General features: G+C 44.6%; 1 protein-coding gene across 13 annotated transcripts in view; it reads right to left on the reverse strand.

The window, feature by feature from the left end:
- Positions 1-1,167: 1,167 nt before the first annotated feature.
- The window catches only part of LOC106613561 (nuclear factor 1 A-type), a 183,760-nt gene continuing 171,002 nt past the window's right edge, over positions 1,168-13,925 (reverse strand). For all 13 annotated transcript variants that reach the window (XM_082956730.1, XM_082956733.1, XM_082956729.1 and 10 more), the window contains one exon: positions 1,168-5,685. In XM_082956730.1, the coding sequence (XP_082812856.1) occupies positions 5,671-5,685 (15 nt within the window). In that variant the 3' untranslated portion in view covers positions 1,168-5,670. The remainder of the gene's footprint in view (positions 5,686-13,925) is intronic.

Genomic DNA, 13,925 nt, shown 5'->3' on the forward strand with positions numbered 1-13,925 from the left:
TGGACTGATGTGAGTGGATGGAAAAGGGAGGGAGTGGACTGATGTGAGTGGATGGAAAAGGGAGGGAGTGGGGCTGATGTGAGTGGATGGAAAAGGGAGGGAGTGGGGCTGATGTGAGTGGATGGAAAGGGAGGGAGTGGACTGATGTGAGCGCTCCTCTTGTAGCCTCAGATTAGACAGATGTTCAAAATGAGCCGTTTGGTCCCCCTCTATTTCTCTTGGATTGCCCCACTTCTCCAACTTGAGCAGCATATTCATATGGGAATACTTTTTAAAGAGTGCTAGTGGTCCTAACAAATAAGACTCTGTATGGCACTTTACACATCGACCTACCATTCAGGTGTGGCTTAAGGTGGTCTGTCAAATGGTTACAGAGATCGAGTGCATCCGTTGACAATTGCCAGGCATGTACTGGTCCTCCACCCTGCACTGGATGATATTGACCAGTTATATATTTCATTAACTAGATTTGAGACACTCCAGAGGAGTATTTGGCAAAATGTTGAGAATAAGAAGCTCAAAATAAGATGTGGGTATGTAAAAGGAAAACCTCCTCTTCGCCAAGCCGTCTTGAGTGAGTTAAAGGCGTGTATGTTTGTGGTTAATGCCCGTGGGTCTGGTGAATGGTGTGATAATGGTTAGGATATGGTAACGCAAGGAGAGGGAAGCCAAGTAGTATAACGGAAAATGTCAGTAGTGTTCGAGGCCCCTGTGGGTTATGTTGTAAACTCCCATTTGTGGATGTGATTTTCAAAAAGGTTCTCTTTTAGCACAAATGTGAATGACATTTTGATGATCAGTTAAGCGCCTCAGTGTCATAACCTTTCGAGGTCCCCAGTATGTTTTACAGGGGTTGACTGCAGATAAGTGATGTACAGGTCATGCCACGCACCTTCCCATGAGGTTGTGCCTGTCTATCGGCTGTTCATAGCCTCGATGAAAAGTTATACAAAAGTTGGACAATACATGAACAACTCACCTCTAGCTAGGCAAGAGCCGTGTGTATGTTGACTGTGTCTGTGTTTTGCAAATGCCATGAAGAACCGCACGTGAGTGTGTAAATGGGAAGTGGTTTGAGAGGACCCACGGTTTCTGAGGACCATTTGGTGAGGAAGTGGGTGAGAGCGGGACAGGAGAAGAAATATGTGAAAAAGAAAAAGAACCATGTTGCATATCAAGCTGTTTATTTTCCTGCATGGAATGGTGAACACAAAAAAAGATGCCGAGATGCATTTATAATAGGGGCATCCTTTGGCTGTCTATGTCATTGTCTTCTGCCTAAACTAATTTTTAAATGCATAAAAAAAAAAAAACACTCTTCTTACCAATTTCCTCAGAATTACCTAGATTTAGCTTCATCAACGCTGATGCAACAAATAACCTTCAACATACAGCATACTGTAACATCCATTTACAATGGGCTTTTCACCTCAATACCCTATACTTTTTAAGTATAGGAATACGCTATACCATCAAAAGAAGAACAAGTCCTTAAATACATACAAAAAGGAAAGAAAAGAAGAAGGAAACAGGAAAGTTTTCAACTTAAATCCAGTTCCCATGGAACAAACAAAACCAGTTCTATTAATGTGGCCTTAATACAAACAATCAGACAATTCACAACACTAGTTTTTTCCTCATTTAATTAATGTTACAAAAGTCCTGCATTATAAAATAGGGCAGCTTTAAAATCAGTGTAATTAATAAAACTATACAACATACAAACACCACGTCTCCCACAGTCAGGCCTTTCGGCCCTGCCTGCTCCATCGTTTTTTACTCTCTTTCTCATCATCACTACATCTTTTCTCCACTTCTGTACCCATAACTAAATGACACACACGACACAGGAACAAAAACAGTCTGCCCAAACTATTGCTTTTAGTCTTTCTTTCTTTAAAAAGGGCGCAATTTTGTCGTATTTTACACACAGCCAAATCTTGCTGATTAGATGCTAGGCTGTCCACAACAAGGTTTTGTGACAAAAATGTCCGTGCAATTGTTTTTTTTCCCCTCCCTTCGCTCTTTTAAGCCCTGGAAGCAGTTTTTCAATAATTCTCACTATTGTCATTTATTTCATATTTTAGTGCAGATAATTAAGAAAGTAATGCCCAACTCATCGCTAAAGGGTAGGCAAGAACAAAGACAAAACAAAACTGTCCTACTAAATGAAACACACAATCCACGCAAGTGTTACTACTAAACCATCACGTTGGACACCTTGGGAAAGGTTTCCCAATACTCACAATGTCGTTTTTAAAATGATATATGTATTAGACAGAGAAACAATTCATATATATGCAACTTGGAAGTCCGTTTGAAGTAAAGGATATAGAAAGTGGGACTTTTATTGTTGGACGTCATATTTCTTAGTCTGTCGAAAATGTGGATTTTGTGACGGAGAGGAAGTTTGACTTGTTGAAAGGCTTGCTTGTGACCAGAAATATACAAAAAGGAGAACCCTAATATATTTTGCGGTCATCTTGTACGTGTGGAATACAAATAAAGTAAAATACCCGAGCGAGGCTGACTAGGCTTTGCGAAACCTTTGTTCTCCATGAGTGGGTCTGCCAAATGGACCGACCCCCAACCATGCAGCCAGTCAAGTGCAGGCTAACTTTATAAAAAATAAAATAAAAAGATCATCAAAAAAAAACGACTAGTGTATGTCTACATGAGTGCAAGCAGGTATTGCATATATCTTTCTCATTATTCACTTCTGGGAGAACAACAAAACAAAAAAAACGAACAAAAAAAACAGGAAGACTCCAAAACAAAAAGTACTTTCCATTTAGAAATTGCAGCAACATCCATAAATATCAATAGACTAGTATTCTCAACACAAAAAAAAAAATGGTTTACAGGTAGGGGGCTGCTTGGGGTTTAACTAAACTATCTACAAGATACAAAGCTACGAGCTCTATTCCTACTCACTGAACGACTAAAAATGGGGCCATATCAGGGTGATTGACTCTGGCCTAGTTTAACAGCAGTACAAGACAGAGATAGTATGTCAGATCCTGTACTCACACAGCACTTCGATGTTGCATCATAGAGAGAAAAAGCACTGTTGTACGGGCCTGAGAGGTCTTCAAATAGCAGATGTAATACTGCGTATTATAACCAGCAATTTCATTATATTTCATGTTCCTTATCAGTATTACAACTGTGATCACTCCTACACAATGGGAGGTGGGGGATGAAACAAATAAATCAAAAAGGGCTAAAAAAAAAATGTAACTCTCCACATTGGAACATTGTGCAACAACTCGGGACTAGACCATCGCTCAAGGCACATTGATGAGGAACAATTGTTTCGTGCAATTTGAGAACATACAAACAAAATATATATACTTTAAGAAAAAACGAGAACTGATCATTTCAAGAGGGAACGAAATAGGAAAAACGACTCAGAAATGATGAGAAGCGAATAAGAGTCTTAAAGACGTTCAGCTGGTTGATTGTGAAGGACAGCAGTAAAAAAAAAGCCTCGAGGGGCCAAACAAATATAGACTATTGGCAAGTGCCTGATGTTGGGATTACAATAGTGTCTTTATTCACTAACTCTACATAATCTATGTAAAAATTTGTCACTAACACTAGAACATGCAGATTTTTTTTGTTTGATTTTTTAAATAGTTTTAATACGTTTTTTGATCGACAGTGGATGAGTCGGTCATAAGAGTGTATATATATAGTATGTATAGTATAGGAAACAAAAACAAAACAAAACTTTAATAAAATGGTCATTTGCATGCGAAGCGGCTGAAAAGCTTCGCCGTCTGGTTGCGATCTTGCCTTCATGTAGATATCAACGTGTTCGCAACACAAATGCTCACAGAGGGTCCCTCTGCTTTTTCTCTTTCTCACTGAACTTCCACCCCCAGCCCATAAGCCAACTGCAGGAATAAGTGCTTCCGATTGGACAAGGCTTAGAGAAGGTCTAGCCAATCAAACCAGAACTTGGACGCCCATATAAGATAATTTTTACAACAAAGTTGTTCCGGATTTTGCCTCATGAGAAATTTAAGCCGCTACTTCTTTATTTAAAATCATGTGCTTTCTTAAAATAAGTTAATCACTTTGCGTTTAAAAAAAAATATGAATCGCAGTCTAAAGCTGCAAGAGATGCTTTAAAATTATATTTCTTAAAGGGATTTTTCGTTCTACAATACTAACAAATTTACAAGATGAACAAACAAAAAATACAGCTCCCCTTATTTTCTCACAAGGCTATCGTTCTAATTGACGGTTTTTTTTTGTACCCCGATATTTTAGAGTCCCGGAGGTGTGAAAGGACTAGGAAGAAAAATATATATACTTTTCACCAATTGTTTCAACGACCTATCTTACAAAGACATTTAACTATCCAACCGCTATCCAACGAAATTGCACTTTCCTCAATTCAATATTCCACTGTTCACGTAAGTCACGGATGTCTCCCGTCTAGTCAGTTTGTAGAATTACAGACCTTCTACCTGCCCTTTGCATTGTATAGCATCGTACAGACCGTTAGTTTGTAGGGTGATCGGAAAGAACTGAAATTACCTTTATACAAAAATGAAACATGAACAAGCCTCCCAGACAGAAGTTATTTTCTCACAAGCCTCTCGTTGAAATACTTCTCTTCTCGTTGCAGCCTATTTACCAGCTTCAATATGTCACCCGATTGACCGATATTAAACATCAATACCCCGTCCCCTCTCTCGTCCCCCTGCCCTATGAGTTCACGGGGTGGTGGTTGGTAGCTTGTTCTCCTCTGCATGGGGTTCCATTTGCAATGCTAGATGTCCCTGGAAAAGCCATGTGGCCGGGTGAAGGCCTTCAGACTCTTGGCATGGCTGTGGGGGGAGAGTCCCTCCTCAGGGTTGAGTGTGGGATAGGGTGGGGTGTGGAGAGATGGTGGTGGTGGGGGGTGGTGGGTGAGAAGTATTAACTGGTTGGTATCCGACCCAGCTAAAACCTCCACATCCGCGAGCCACCCAACCAGGGGCAATAACCCCCAACAAACTCAACAGAGTCCGGAAACAACCAGAGAGAAAAAGGGGGCAAAGACAGAGAGGAAACAAGAGCTTTGATCTTCCCCTCGTTTCGGCACATACACGTACACAGGACGCATAGCTCTCTGTGCCTTTCCCGCCCGCCGGACCTTCTTCAAAGTTCGGCTATGACGACGAAAGGTATAGGGAAGCTCTTTGATTTAGTCACATGATCATGTCCCCTCCGGGGCAAAGTGGGGTGGACGAGAAGAAAGAAAAGGAACAAGACGACGTGCACTTTCCCAGGATATATAGGCTGCTAACTCTCTTCCAATAAACAGTTGAGGTGACTGGTACTATATATGAATATAGGCATATAAACCAACCATGTGAATGGGGGATATATATGGGCTATATAGATATATAGTGTATCTAGCGGTGAGTAGCTCTCCTCTTGTTTTCTGGGGGGGGTGGGGGGGTGTTGTTGTAGCCATGCTGATGCTCTAGTCTCTCAGGCGCTGGGGGTGATGAGACGGCGACAGATTGGGGGGAGGAGGAGTGTTGGGCTTCTCTCTGTCAGACGCGGGGGCACGTTTGCGGGGTGTTGGTCGGTTCAGGTCGGGTCGCACTCAGGGGAGAAAGTAGGGGGTCCAGCGATCTGTCCAGCGGGCGGCGAGGGGGTCTGGAGTCCTTATCCCAGGTACCACTGCAAAACAGAAGGACAGAGGGAGAGAAGAAGAGTACACATTTCAGATGAAGTTCATTTAAGCAGACAGGAAGTCCTACTGTTATGTCCGAGTCTGATACGTCAGCCCGCGCAGTTCCTCTTTCTCAAGAGTCGTTGCTCTCTCTCTCTCTCTCTCTCTCTCTCTACTTAGTACCTAGTTGCCATGGTGTTCCTGTACTCTCCAGCCAGCCAGTCACATTGTGCCTTCTTCTCTGAACAATTTCAGCCATGAAATTCAGCCATACATGATCAAATAGCAACACCCACTGGGTTCTCCAATTACATCAAATGAACTACAGAACAAAATACAAACCCTCCAACCGAAAAGGACCTACGGGGTTGATGGTATCCTAAATGAAATGATAAAATATACAGACCACAAATTCCAATTGGCTAAACTTAAACTCTTTAACGTCATCCTCAACTCTGGCATCTTCCCCAATATTTGGAACCAAGGAATGATCACCCCAATCCACAAAAGTGGAGACAAATTTGACCCAAATAACTACTATGGGATATGCGTCAACAGCAACCTTGGGAAAATCCACTGCTTTATCATTAACAGCCGACTCGTACATTTTCTCAGTGCAAACAATGTACTGAACAAATGTCAAATTGGCTTTTTACCAAATTACCGTACGCCAGACCACATGTTCACCCTGCACACCTTAATTGACTAACAAACAAACCAAAACAAAGGTAAAGTCTTCTCATGCTTTGTTGATTTCAAAAAAGCCTTTGACTCAATTTGGCATGAGGGTCTGCTATACAAATTGATGGAAAGTGGTGTTGGGGGAAAAACATACAACATTATAAAATCCATGTACACAAACAACAAGTGTGCAGTTAAAATTGCCCCCCCCCCAAAAAAAAATCTTTCCACAGGGCCGGGGGGTGAGACAGGGATGCAGCTTAAGCCCCATATATATATATATATATGGGGCTTATATATATATATATATATATATATATATATATATATATAAATATTATATATATATATATATATAAATATTATATATATATATATATATATATATATATCAACGAATTGGCGAGGGCACTAGAACAGTCTGCAGCACCCGGCCTCACCCTACTAGAAATTGAAATCAAATGTCTACTGTTTGCTGATGATCTGGTGCTTCTGTCCCCAACCAAGGAGGGCCTGCACCTAGATCTTCTGCACATATTCTGTCAGACCTGGGCCCTGACAGTAAATATTAGTAATACAAAAATAATGGGAGTTCCAAAAAAGGTCCATGAATACAAATTTCATCATCTCGACACCGTTGCCTTAGAGCACACAAAAACCTATACATACCTCGGCCTAAACATCAGCGCCACAGGTAACTTCCACAAAGCTGTGAATGTTCTGAGAGACAAGGCAAGAAGGGCCTTCTACCACATCAAAAGGAACAGAAAATTGTTGAATGAGTTATAGAACCCATTGCCCTTTATGGTTGTGAGGTCTGGGGTCCGCTCACCAACCACGAATTTACAAAATGGGACAAACACCAGATTGAGACTCTGCATGCAGAATTCTGCAAAAATATCCTCTGTGTACAACTTAAAACACCAAATAATGCATGCAGAGCAGAATTAGGCCGATACCCGCTAATTATCCAAATCCAGAAAAGAGCCGTTAAATTCTACAACCACCTAAAAGGAAGCGATTCCCAAACCTTCCATAACAAAGCCATCACCTACAGAGAGATGAACGTGGAGAAGAGTCCCCTAAGCAACCTGGTCCTGGGGCTCTGTTCACAAACACAAACAGACCCCACAGAGCCCCAGGACAGCAACACAATTAGACCCAACGAAATCATGAGAAAACAAAAAGATAATTACTTGACAAATTGGAAAACAGAGCAAACTAGAATGCTATTTGGCCCTAAACAGAGATAAAACAGTGGCAGAATACCTGACCACTGCGACTGACCCAAAATTAAGGAAATCTTTGACTATGTACAGACTCAGTGAGCATAGCCTTGCTATTGAGAAAGGTCGCCAAAGGCAGACCTGACTCTCAAGAGAAGACAGGCTATGTGCACACCGCCCATTTTGTGGGCAGTGTGCACATAACCTCCTGCCAAATGTATGACCATATTAGAGACACACATTTCCCTCAGATTAAACAGACCCACAAAGAACACGAAAACAAATCCAATTTTGATAAACTCCCATATCTATTAGGTGAAATACCAGTGTCATCACAGCAGCAAGATGTGTGACCTGCTGCCACAAGAAAATGGTAACCAGTGAAGAACAAACACCATTGTAAATACAACCCATATTTATTTTCACTTTTGTACTTCAACTATTTGCACATCCTCACAACACTGTATATAGACATAATATGACATTTGAAATGTTTTATTGTTTACTCTACTTTTGTTTATGATCTACTTCACTTGCTTTGGCAATGTAAACATATATTCCCCATGCCAATAAAGCCCTTAAATTGAATTGAGTGTGTGCAGTGGTGGTGTTCACATCCTTCAGTGAAATGCCATATTTATTGCTCCCTCCATTGTTCACGTTTCCAGTGAGCAAGCGCCCAGACACCTCTCCCTCCGTTCCTCTCTCTCTTTCCCTCCTCCCCCTCTTCTCAACTTTCCTCCTCCCTGCCCCAAGTTCAAGCTACCATTAGCAAGACCCGGCCCATGGATACCTCCCTGTGTATCCCGCTTTCTCCCTCTCTTCCCTCACTCGGCCTCTTTCTCCCTCTCTTCCCTCACTCGGCCTCTTTCTCCCTCTCTTCCCTCAGTCGGCCTCTTTCTCCCTCTCTTCCCTCACTCGGCCTCTTTCTCCCTCTCTTCCCTCACTCGGCCTCTTTCTCCCTCTCTTCCCTCACTCGGCCTCTTTCTCCCTCTCTTCCCTCACTCGGCCTCTTTCTCCCTCTCTTCCCTCACTCGGCCTCTTTCTCCCTCTCTTCCCTCACTCGGCTCTTTCTCCCTCTCTTCCCTCACTCGGCCCTTTCTCCCTCTCTTCCCTCACTCGGCCTCGTTCTCCCCTCACTCGGCCTTGTTCTCCCTCTGTTCCCTCACTCGGCCACTTTCTCCCCTCACTCGGCCTCTTTCTTCCCTCACTCGGCCTCTTTCTCCCTCTCTTCCCTCACTCGGCTCTTTCTCCCTCTCTCCCCTCACTCGGCCTCTTTCTCCCCTCACTCGGCCTCTTTCTTCCCTCACTCGGCCTCTTTCTTCCCTCACTCGGCTCTTTCTCCCTCTCTTCCCTCACTCGGCCTCTTTCTCCCTCTCTTCCCTCACTCTGCCTCTTTCTTTCTCTCTCTCTCTCTCTCTCCTCACTCCTTCTCCCCTGTCCTGCTGTGTTCTCCCTTGTCACTGTTCCGTGAATTTGGAGCAGCCAGACGCTGCCGCAGACATCGTGCCACTGATTCAGAGGGAGCTCAGCCCACACACACACACACACACACACACACACACACACACACACACACACACACACACACACACACACACACACGTGAAAACACACACACACACACGTGAAAACACACACACACACACACACACACACACACACACACACACACACACACACACACACACATGCACTCTGATACAAATGCACCCATGGAAACAAACCTTGTCTACACCGCTGGTTTCAATGCACGAAAGCAAACAATATGAGCAAATAACAGACTAGGGTCTCTCCTTTTTGGTTGGCTTACACCTGTACTCAAAACACAAGGAATGAAATCATCTTGAACATAAAGTATTCCAGATAGCGGAAAGAAGCATCAAACTAAGTCATGGGACTAGAGGGGTGAAATGACCCAAAGCTAAAACCAAAGCCCTGGTGTTTCAAATGAAGGTATTGTTTGAGTGTGTGCTTGTGCGTTGTGTATATAATGTGTGTGGTGTCTGTCCTGTGCGTTGTGTATATTATGTGTGTGGTGTCTGTCCTGTGCGTTGTGTATATAATGTGTGTGGTGTCTGTCCTGTGCGTTGTGTATATTATGTGTGTGGTGTCTGTCCTGTGCGTTGTGTATATAATGTGTGTGGTGTCTGTCCTGTGCGTTGTGTATATTATGTGTGTGGTGTCTGTCCTGTGCGTTGTGTATATAATGTGTGTGGTGTCTGTCCTGTGCGTTGTGTATATAATGTGTGTGGTGTCTGTCCTGTGCGTTGTGTATATTATGTGTGTGGTGTCTGTCCTGTGCGTTGTGTATATAATGTGTGTGGTGTCTGTCCTGTGCGTTGTGTATATTATGTGTGTGGTGTCTGTCCTGTGCGTTGTGTGTATAATGTGTGTGGTGTCTGTCCTGTGCGTTGTGTATATAATGTGTGTGGTGTCTGTCCTGTGCGTTGTGTATATAATGTGTGTGGTGTCTGTCCTGTGCGTTGTGTATATAATGTGTGTGGTGTCTGTCCTGTGCGTTGTGTATATTATGTGTGTGGTGTCTGTCCTGTGCGTTGTGTATATAATGTGTGTGGTGTCTGTCCTGTGCGTTGTGTATATTATGTGTGTGGTGTCTGTCCTGTGCGTTGTGTGTATAATGTGTGTGGTGTCTGTCCTGTGCGTTGTGTATATAATGTGTGTGGTGTCTGTCCTGTGCGTTGTGTATATAATGTGTGTGGTGTCTGTCCTGTGCGTTGTGTATATAATGTGTGTGGTGTCTGTCCTGTGCGTTGTGTATATAATGTGTGTGGTGTCTGTCCTGTGCGTTGTGTGTGAGTCAGTGTGTGTGCTCCTGCACGTTGCTAGCCGCTCTTTTCCTGCCCGCCCAGGCCTGTGAGTGTGCCGGCTCGTGACTCGTTGAAATTCTACTGCCGGGCCCGCACACGCTGCTGCTCGGCGGCAGAGAAGACTGGAAGGTTACTTTTTAATCAATAGTTGCTGACGCTAGGACTTTCTGCCTCGCTCACTTTCTCTCTCTCTCGCTCTCTCTCTGCAGTGCAGCTCCCTCCCCCCATCCTTGTCTACTGGTAACTTTCAACCCCCCCCCCCCCCCCCACCGGACTCCTTTTTCATCTCATCGCTCCTTCACTACTTCCCTCCCGCCCCCCCCCCCCCCCTTCTTCCCCCTGTCCTGGGGAGACGGGCTCTTGCAGACCAGACAGTGTGTGTGTGTGTGTGTGTGTGTGTGTGTGTGTGTGGACAGCGGGGTAGTGTTACCACACAGTGGACTGATGCTGGTAGCTGTGATTTAGAATACAGATACTCATACATTGTGTCAGGGCACAGTACTACAAGCACAGAATGAGAGAAAAAGATGGGGACGAAAGAGAGGGGGGGGGGCGAGAGAGCGAGAGATGACGAGTGAAAGCAAGAAACACACACACACACACACACACACAAGTAGCAGACGGACACGTTCAATTGACTACCAGTGTGTGTCTTGTTAGTAGAACCAGAGGAAGATGTTATTGGGGACATGTGTTGCTCTGCTAGGCTAGACTGGGGTGGTTGGAGCCCCGGGGCCCCGGGGCTCCACTATAACTCTAACCATTACACTGTGGTGTGTTCCAGTGCCCACAGGAATGCCCACCAGATGCCCGGCCGGGGATGAGCAAAGCCATGTGTTGTGGGGCCCGAGCGGGCACAGGGGGGGAGAAATGGCCCTTTGTGACCCCCCGTGTGCCACTAGTGACCTCACACACGGGCAAACACACACATGGGCATGCACGTACACACACACAGAGATAGAGAAAGAGGGAGAGACCCCTCTGTGCCCACTGTCCGTCGTGAGGGAGGCAAATAAAAGCTACGTTGTTTTTATTGGGCGGTCTGACGGAACACAAACCGGTGAGGAGCTCCACCGCAGGCATTACAAAGACCATACTTCAGTCATTCTCTCTTCCCCTCCATCCTTCGCCCTCTCTCTTTCACTCAATCCATGTCCCTCTCTTTCTCCCTTCCGTCTCTCTCTTTCCCTGCCTCTCTCCCTCCCTTTCTCTCCCTGAATGAGACATAAAACTGTAAAGACACAGACCTGGGTGTTTCTGCCATCCCGCCTGTTTCAGGCACAGAGAGTGTGAACTACAGGTCTTCTGTTGTGTGGTTACAAGCCTGGGCCCAGATGCACAAAAAACTTCTTATGCAAAAACTTAAGAAGCTTCTAATGAAAAAATGTGCAATTCGTAAGTGCAATTCCTTAACAATATCTTAAGTTTGAATGATTTTCTTACAAACTTCTGGAAATGTATTCTTACAAATCTTCTTAAGATGTTTGTTGCTAGGCAACCATTTTAGCTAGCTATCTAGTTAGCAATGGCAATCATGTTAGCATAATTCATACGGAGATTACTGTTCTAAAACATGTTCTTGGGTTTAAAATAATCAATATTGATACTTTCAGATTAATTTTGTGAGTGAATTAAACATGTTAAATTGCTTTCATGAGCTTTTTCTCTCACTGCCCTTATTTTTTATTTTTTTATTTAACCAGGCAAGTCAGTTAAGAACACATTTTTATTTACAATGACGGCCTACCCCGGCCAAACCCAGACGAAGCTGGGCCAATCGTGCGCCGCCCAATGGGACTCCCAATCACGGCCGGATGTGATACAGCCTGGATTCGAACCAGGGACTGAGAGTGACGCTTCTTGCACTGGGATGCAGTGCCTTTCACCGCTGCGCCACTTGGGAGTCCAGTATAAGACAACGGTTTAGCTGTCTTGGAATTAAGAACATTTGCAATAACTTTATTTTCAAGAATCTGATTTCATCTTAACTTGTTGCTTAAGGAGAAACATAAGAAATAGCACAAGAACATTTTCAATAACTTTTTTGAGGATTAGCAACTTTGCTTAACTCTCTTCTTAAGTCTATAGCTAAGGAAAACATGGCAGTTAAGAAGAGATTTCTTCTTAAGAAGGTTTTTGTGAATCTGTGGCCTGTTCTTTTTTCAGGACATTCTTTCAACCTCCAATCTGGGGCTAGAAAGATAGAAATCACACAGTGCAACTATTTAATAGGAGAGACAGCGAGAAGGGACGACAGAAAGAAAAATGTAAAAAGAGAGAGAGGGAGACCTAGAGTCCCAGGTTTGGAACAGTAAATATCACACAGGCCTAGGGAGAGAGAAAGGTGAGGATTCCAACCCTCACACTCTAGCTCTGCAGCTGTTTGCTCTGGGGCTGTCTGTGTGTGTGTGTGTGTGTGTGTGTGTGTGTGCGCGCGCGTATTGGTGTGCGTGAGTGTGTGCACAGTAAGACACGAGCAGCAGGTAACAGACAGCCGCTCTGCGCTCATCTGTCTAGGTGTCCTATCTGAACGCCTTCAAGGTGAAGCTAGTTTTATATGGATGGGCTAGTGTACACACACACACACACACACACACACACACACACACACACACACACACACACACACACACACACACACACACACACACACACACACACACACACACACACACACACACACACACACACACACACACACACACACACACACACTCGCGCACAGACTGACAGACACCCACACACACACTTCACACTTGAGTCATCGAGTCAAGCATGGCGCAGTGTGGAGCGAGAGAGAAGCAGAAGAGAGAGGGGGAGTTAGGAGAAAGGACACACACCCGGGGAAAGAATGTAGTGTGAGATCTTAGCCTGTTCCTTTAAACTCCCTTTCAATGGAACCAGTAATCTCATCACGTGGAGAAGTGCTGACTCAGGCCGCTGGGTAAAGTGCCTGCAGATGAGTGTCATCTCGGAGGAATTCAGCCTCATGTAATGCAAACCAGCTCCCAGCACCCAGAGTGGTGCGCTTCTGAAACCACCTCTCCGTCGCGCTCCACGTCCCTCTCTCTACCCCTCTATTCCACCTCTACCCTCTCCGCCACCAGCCTCCTCTCTGCCAGCCCCAAATTTTTTTCCACCACCGTTTCCATCTCACTCGTTCTACCTCCGTCTTCCCCTCTCTCCATCTCATCCCTTATCTGCCCCCCCCCCCAGCCTCCACATCTCCCTCTACCCATTCATCTCCCCTCTGTCTCCCCTCCCCACTCGCTCTTCCCGTCTCTGTCCTTTTTTCTCTCCCTCCATCATTTACAGCTCCCTGAGGGATGAGCAGACATCCCCCCCTGACTTATTTACATGCACACCTATCAGCATACTACAACACACTACACCTTACACTATGGCTCCGTTCCAAATGGGACCCTGTTCCCTTTATAGGGCACTACTTTTGACCTACAATACACTACCAGAGTATCCTGTGGGTCTCCTTCAGTGCACACTAGAACCAAC

This window comes from Salmo salar, chromosome 10 (assembly GCF_965601325.2).
Source record: "Salmo salar chromosome 10, fSalSal1, whole genome shotgun sequence".
Taxonomy (NCBI): domain Eukaryota; kingdom Metazoa; phylum Chordata; class Actinopteri; order Salmoniformes; family Salmonidae; genus Salmo; species Salmo salar.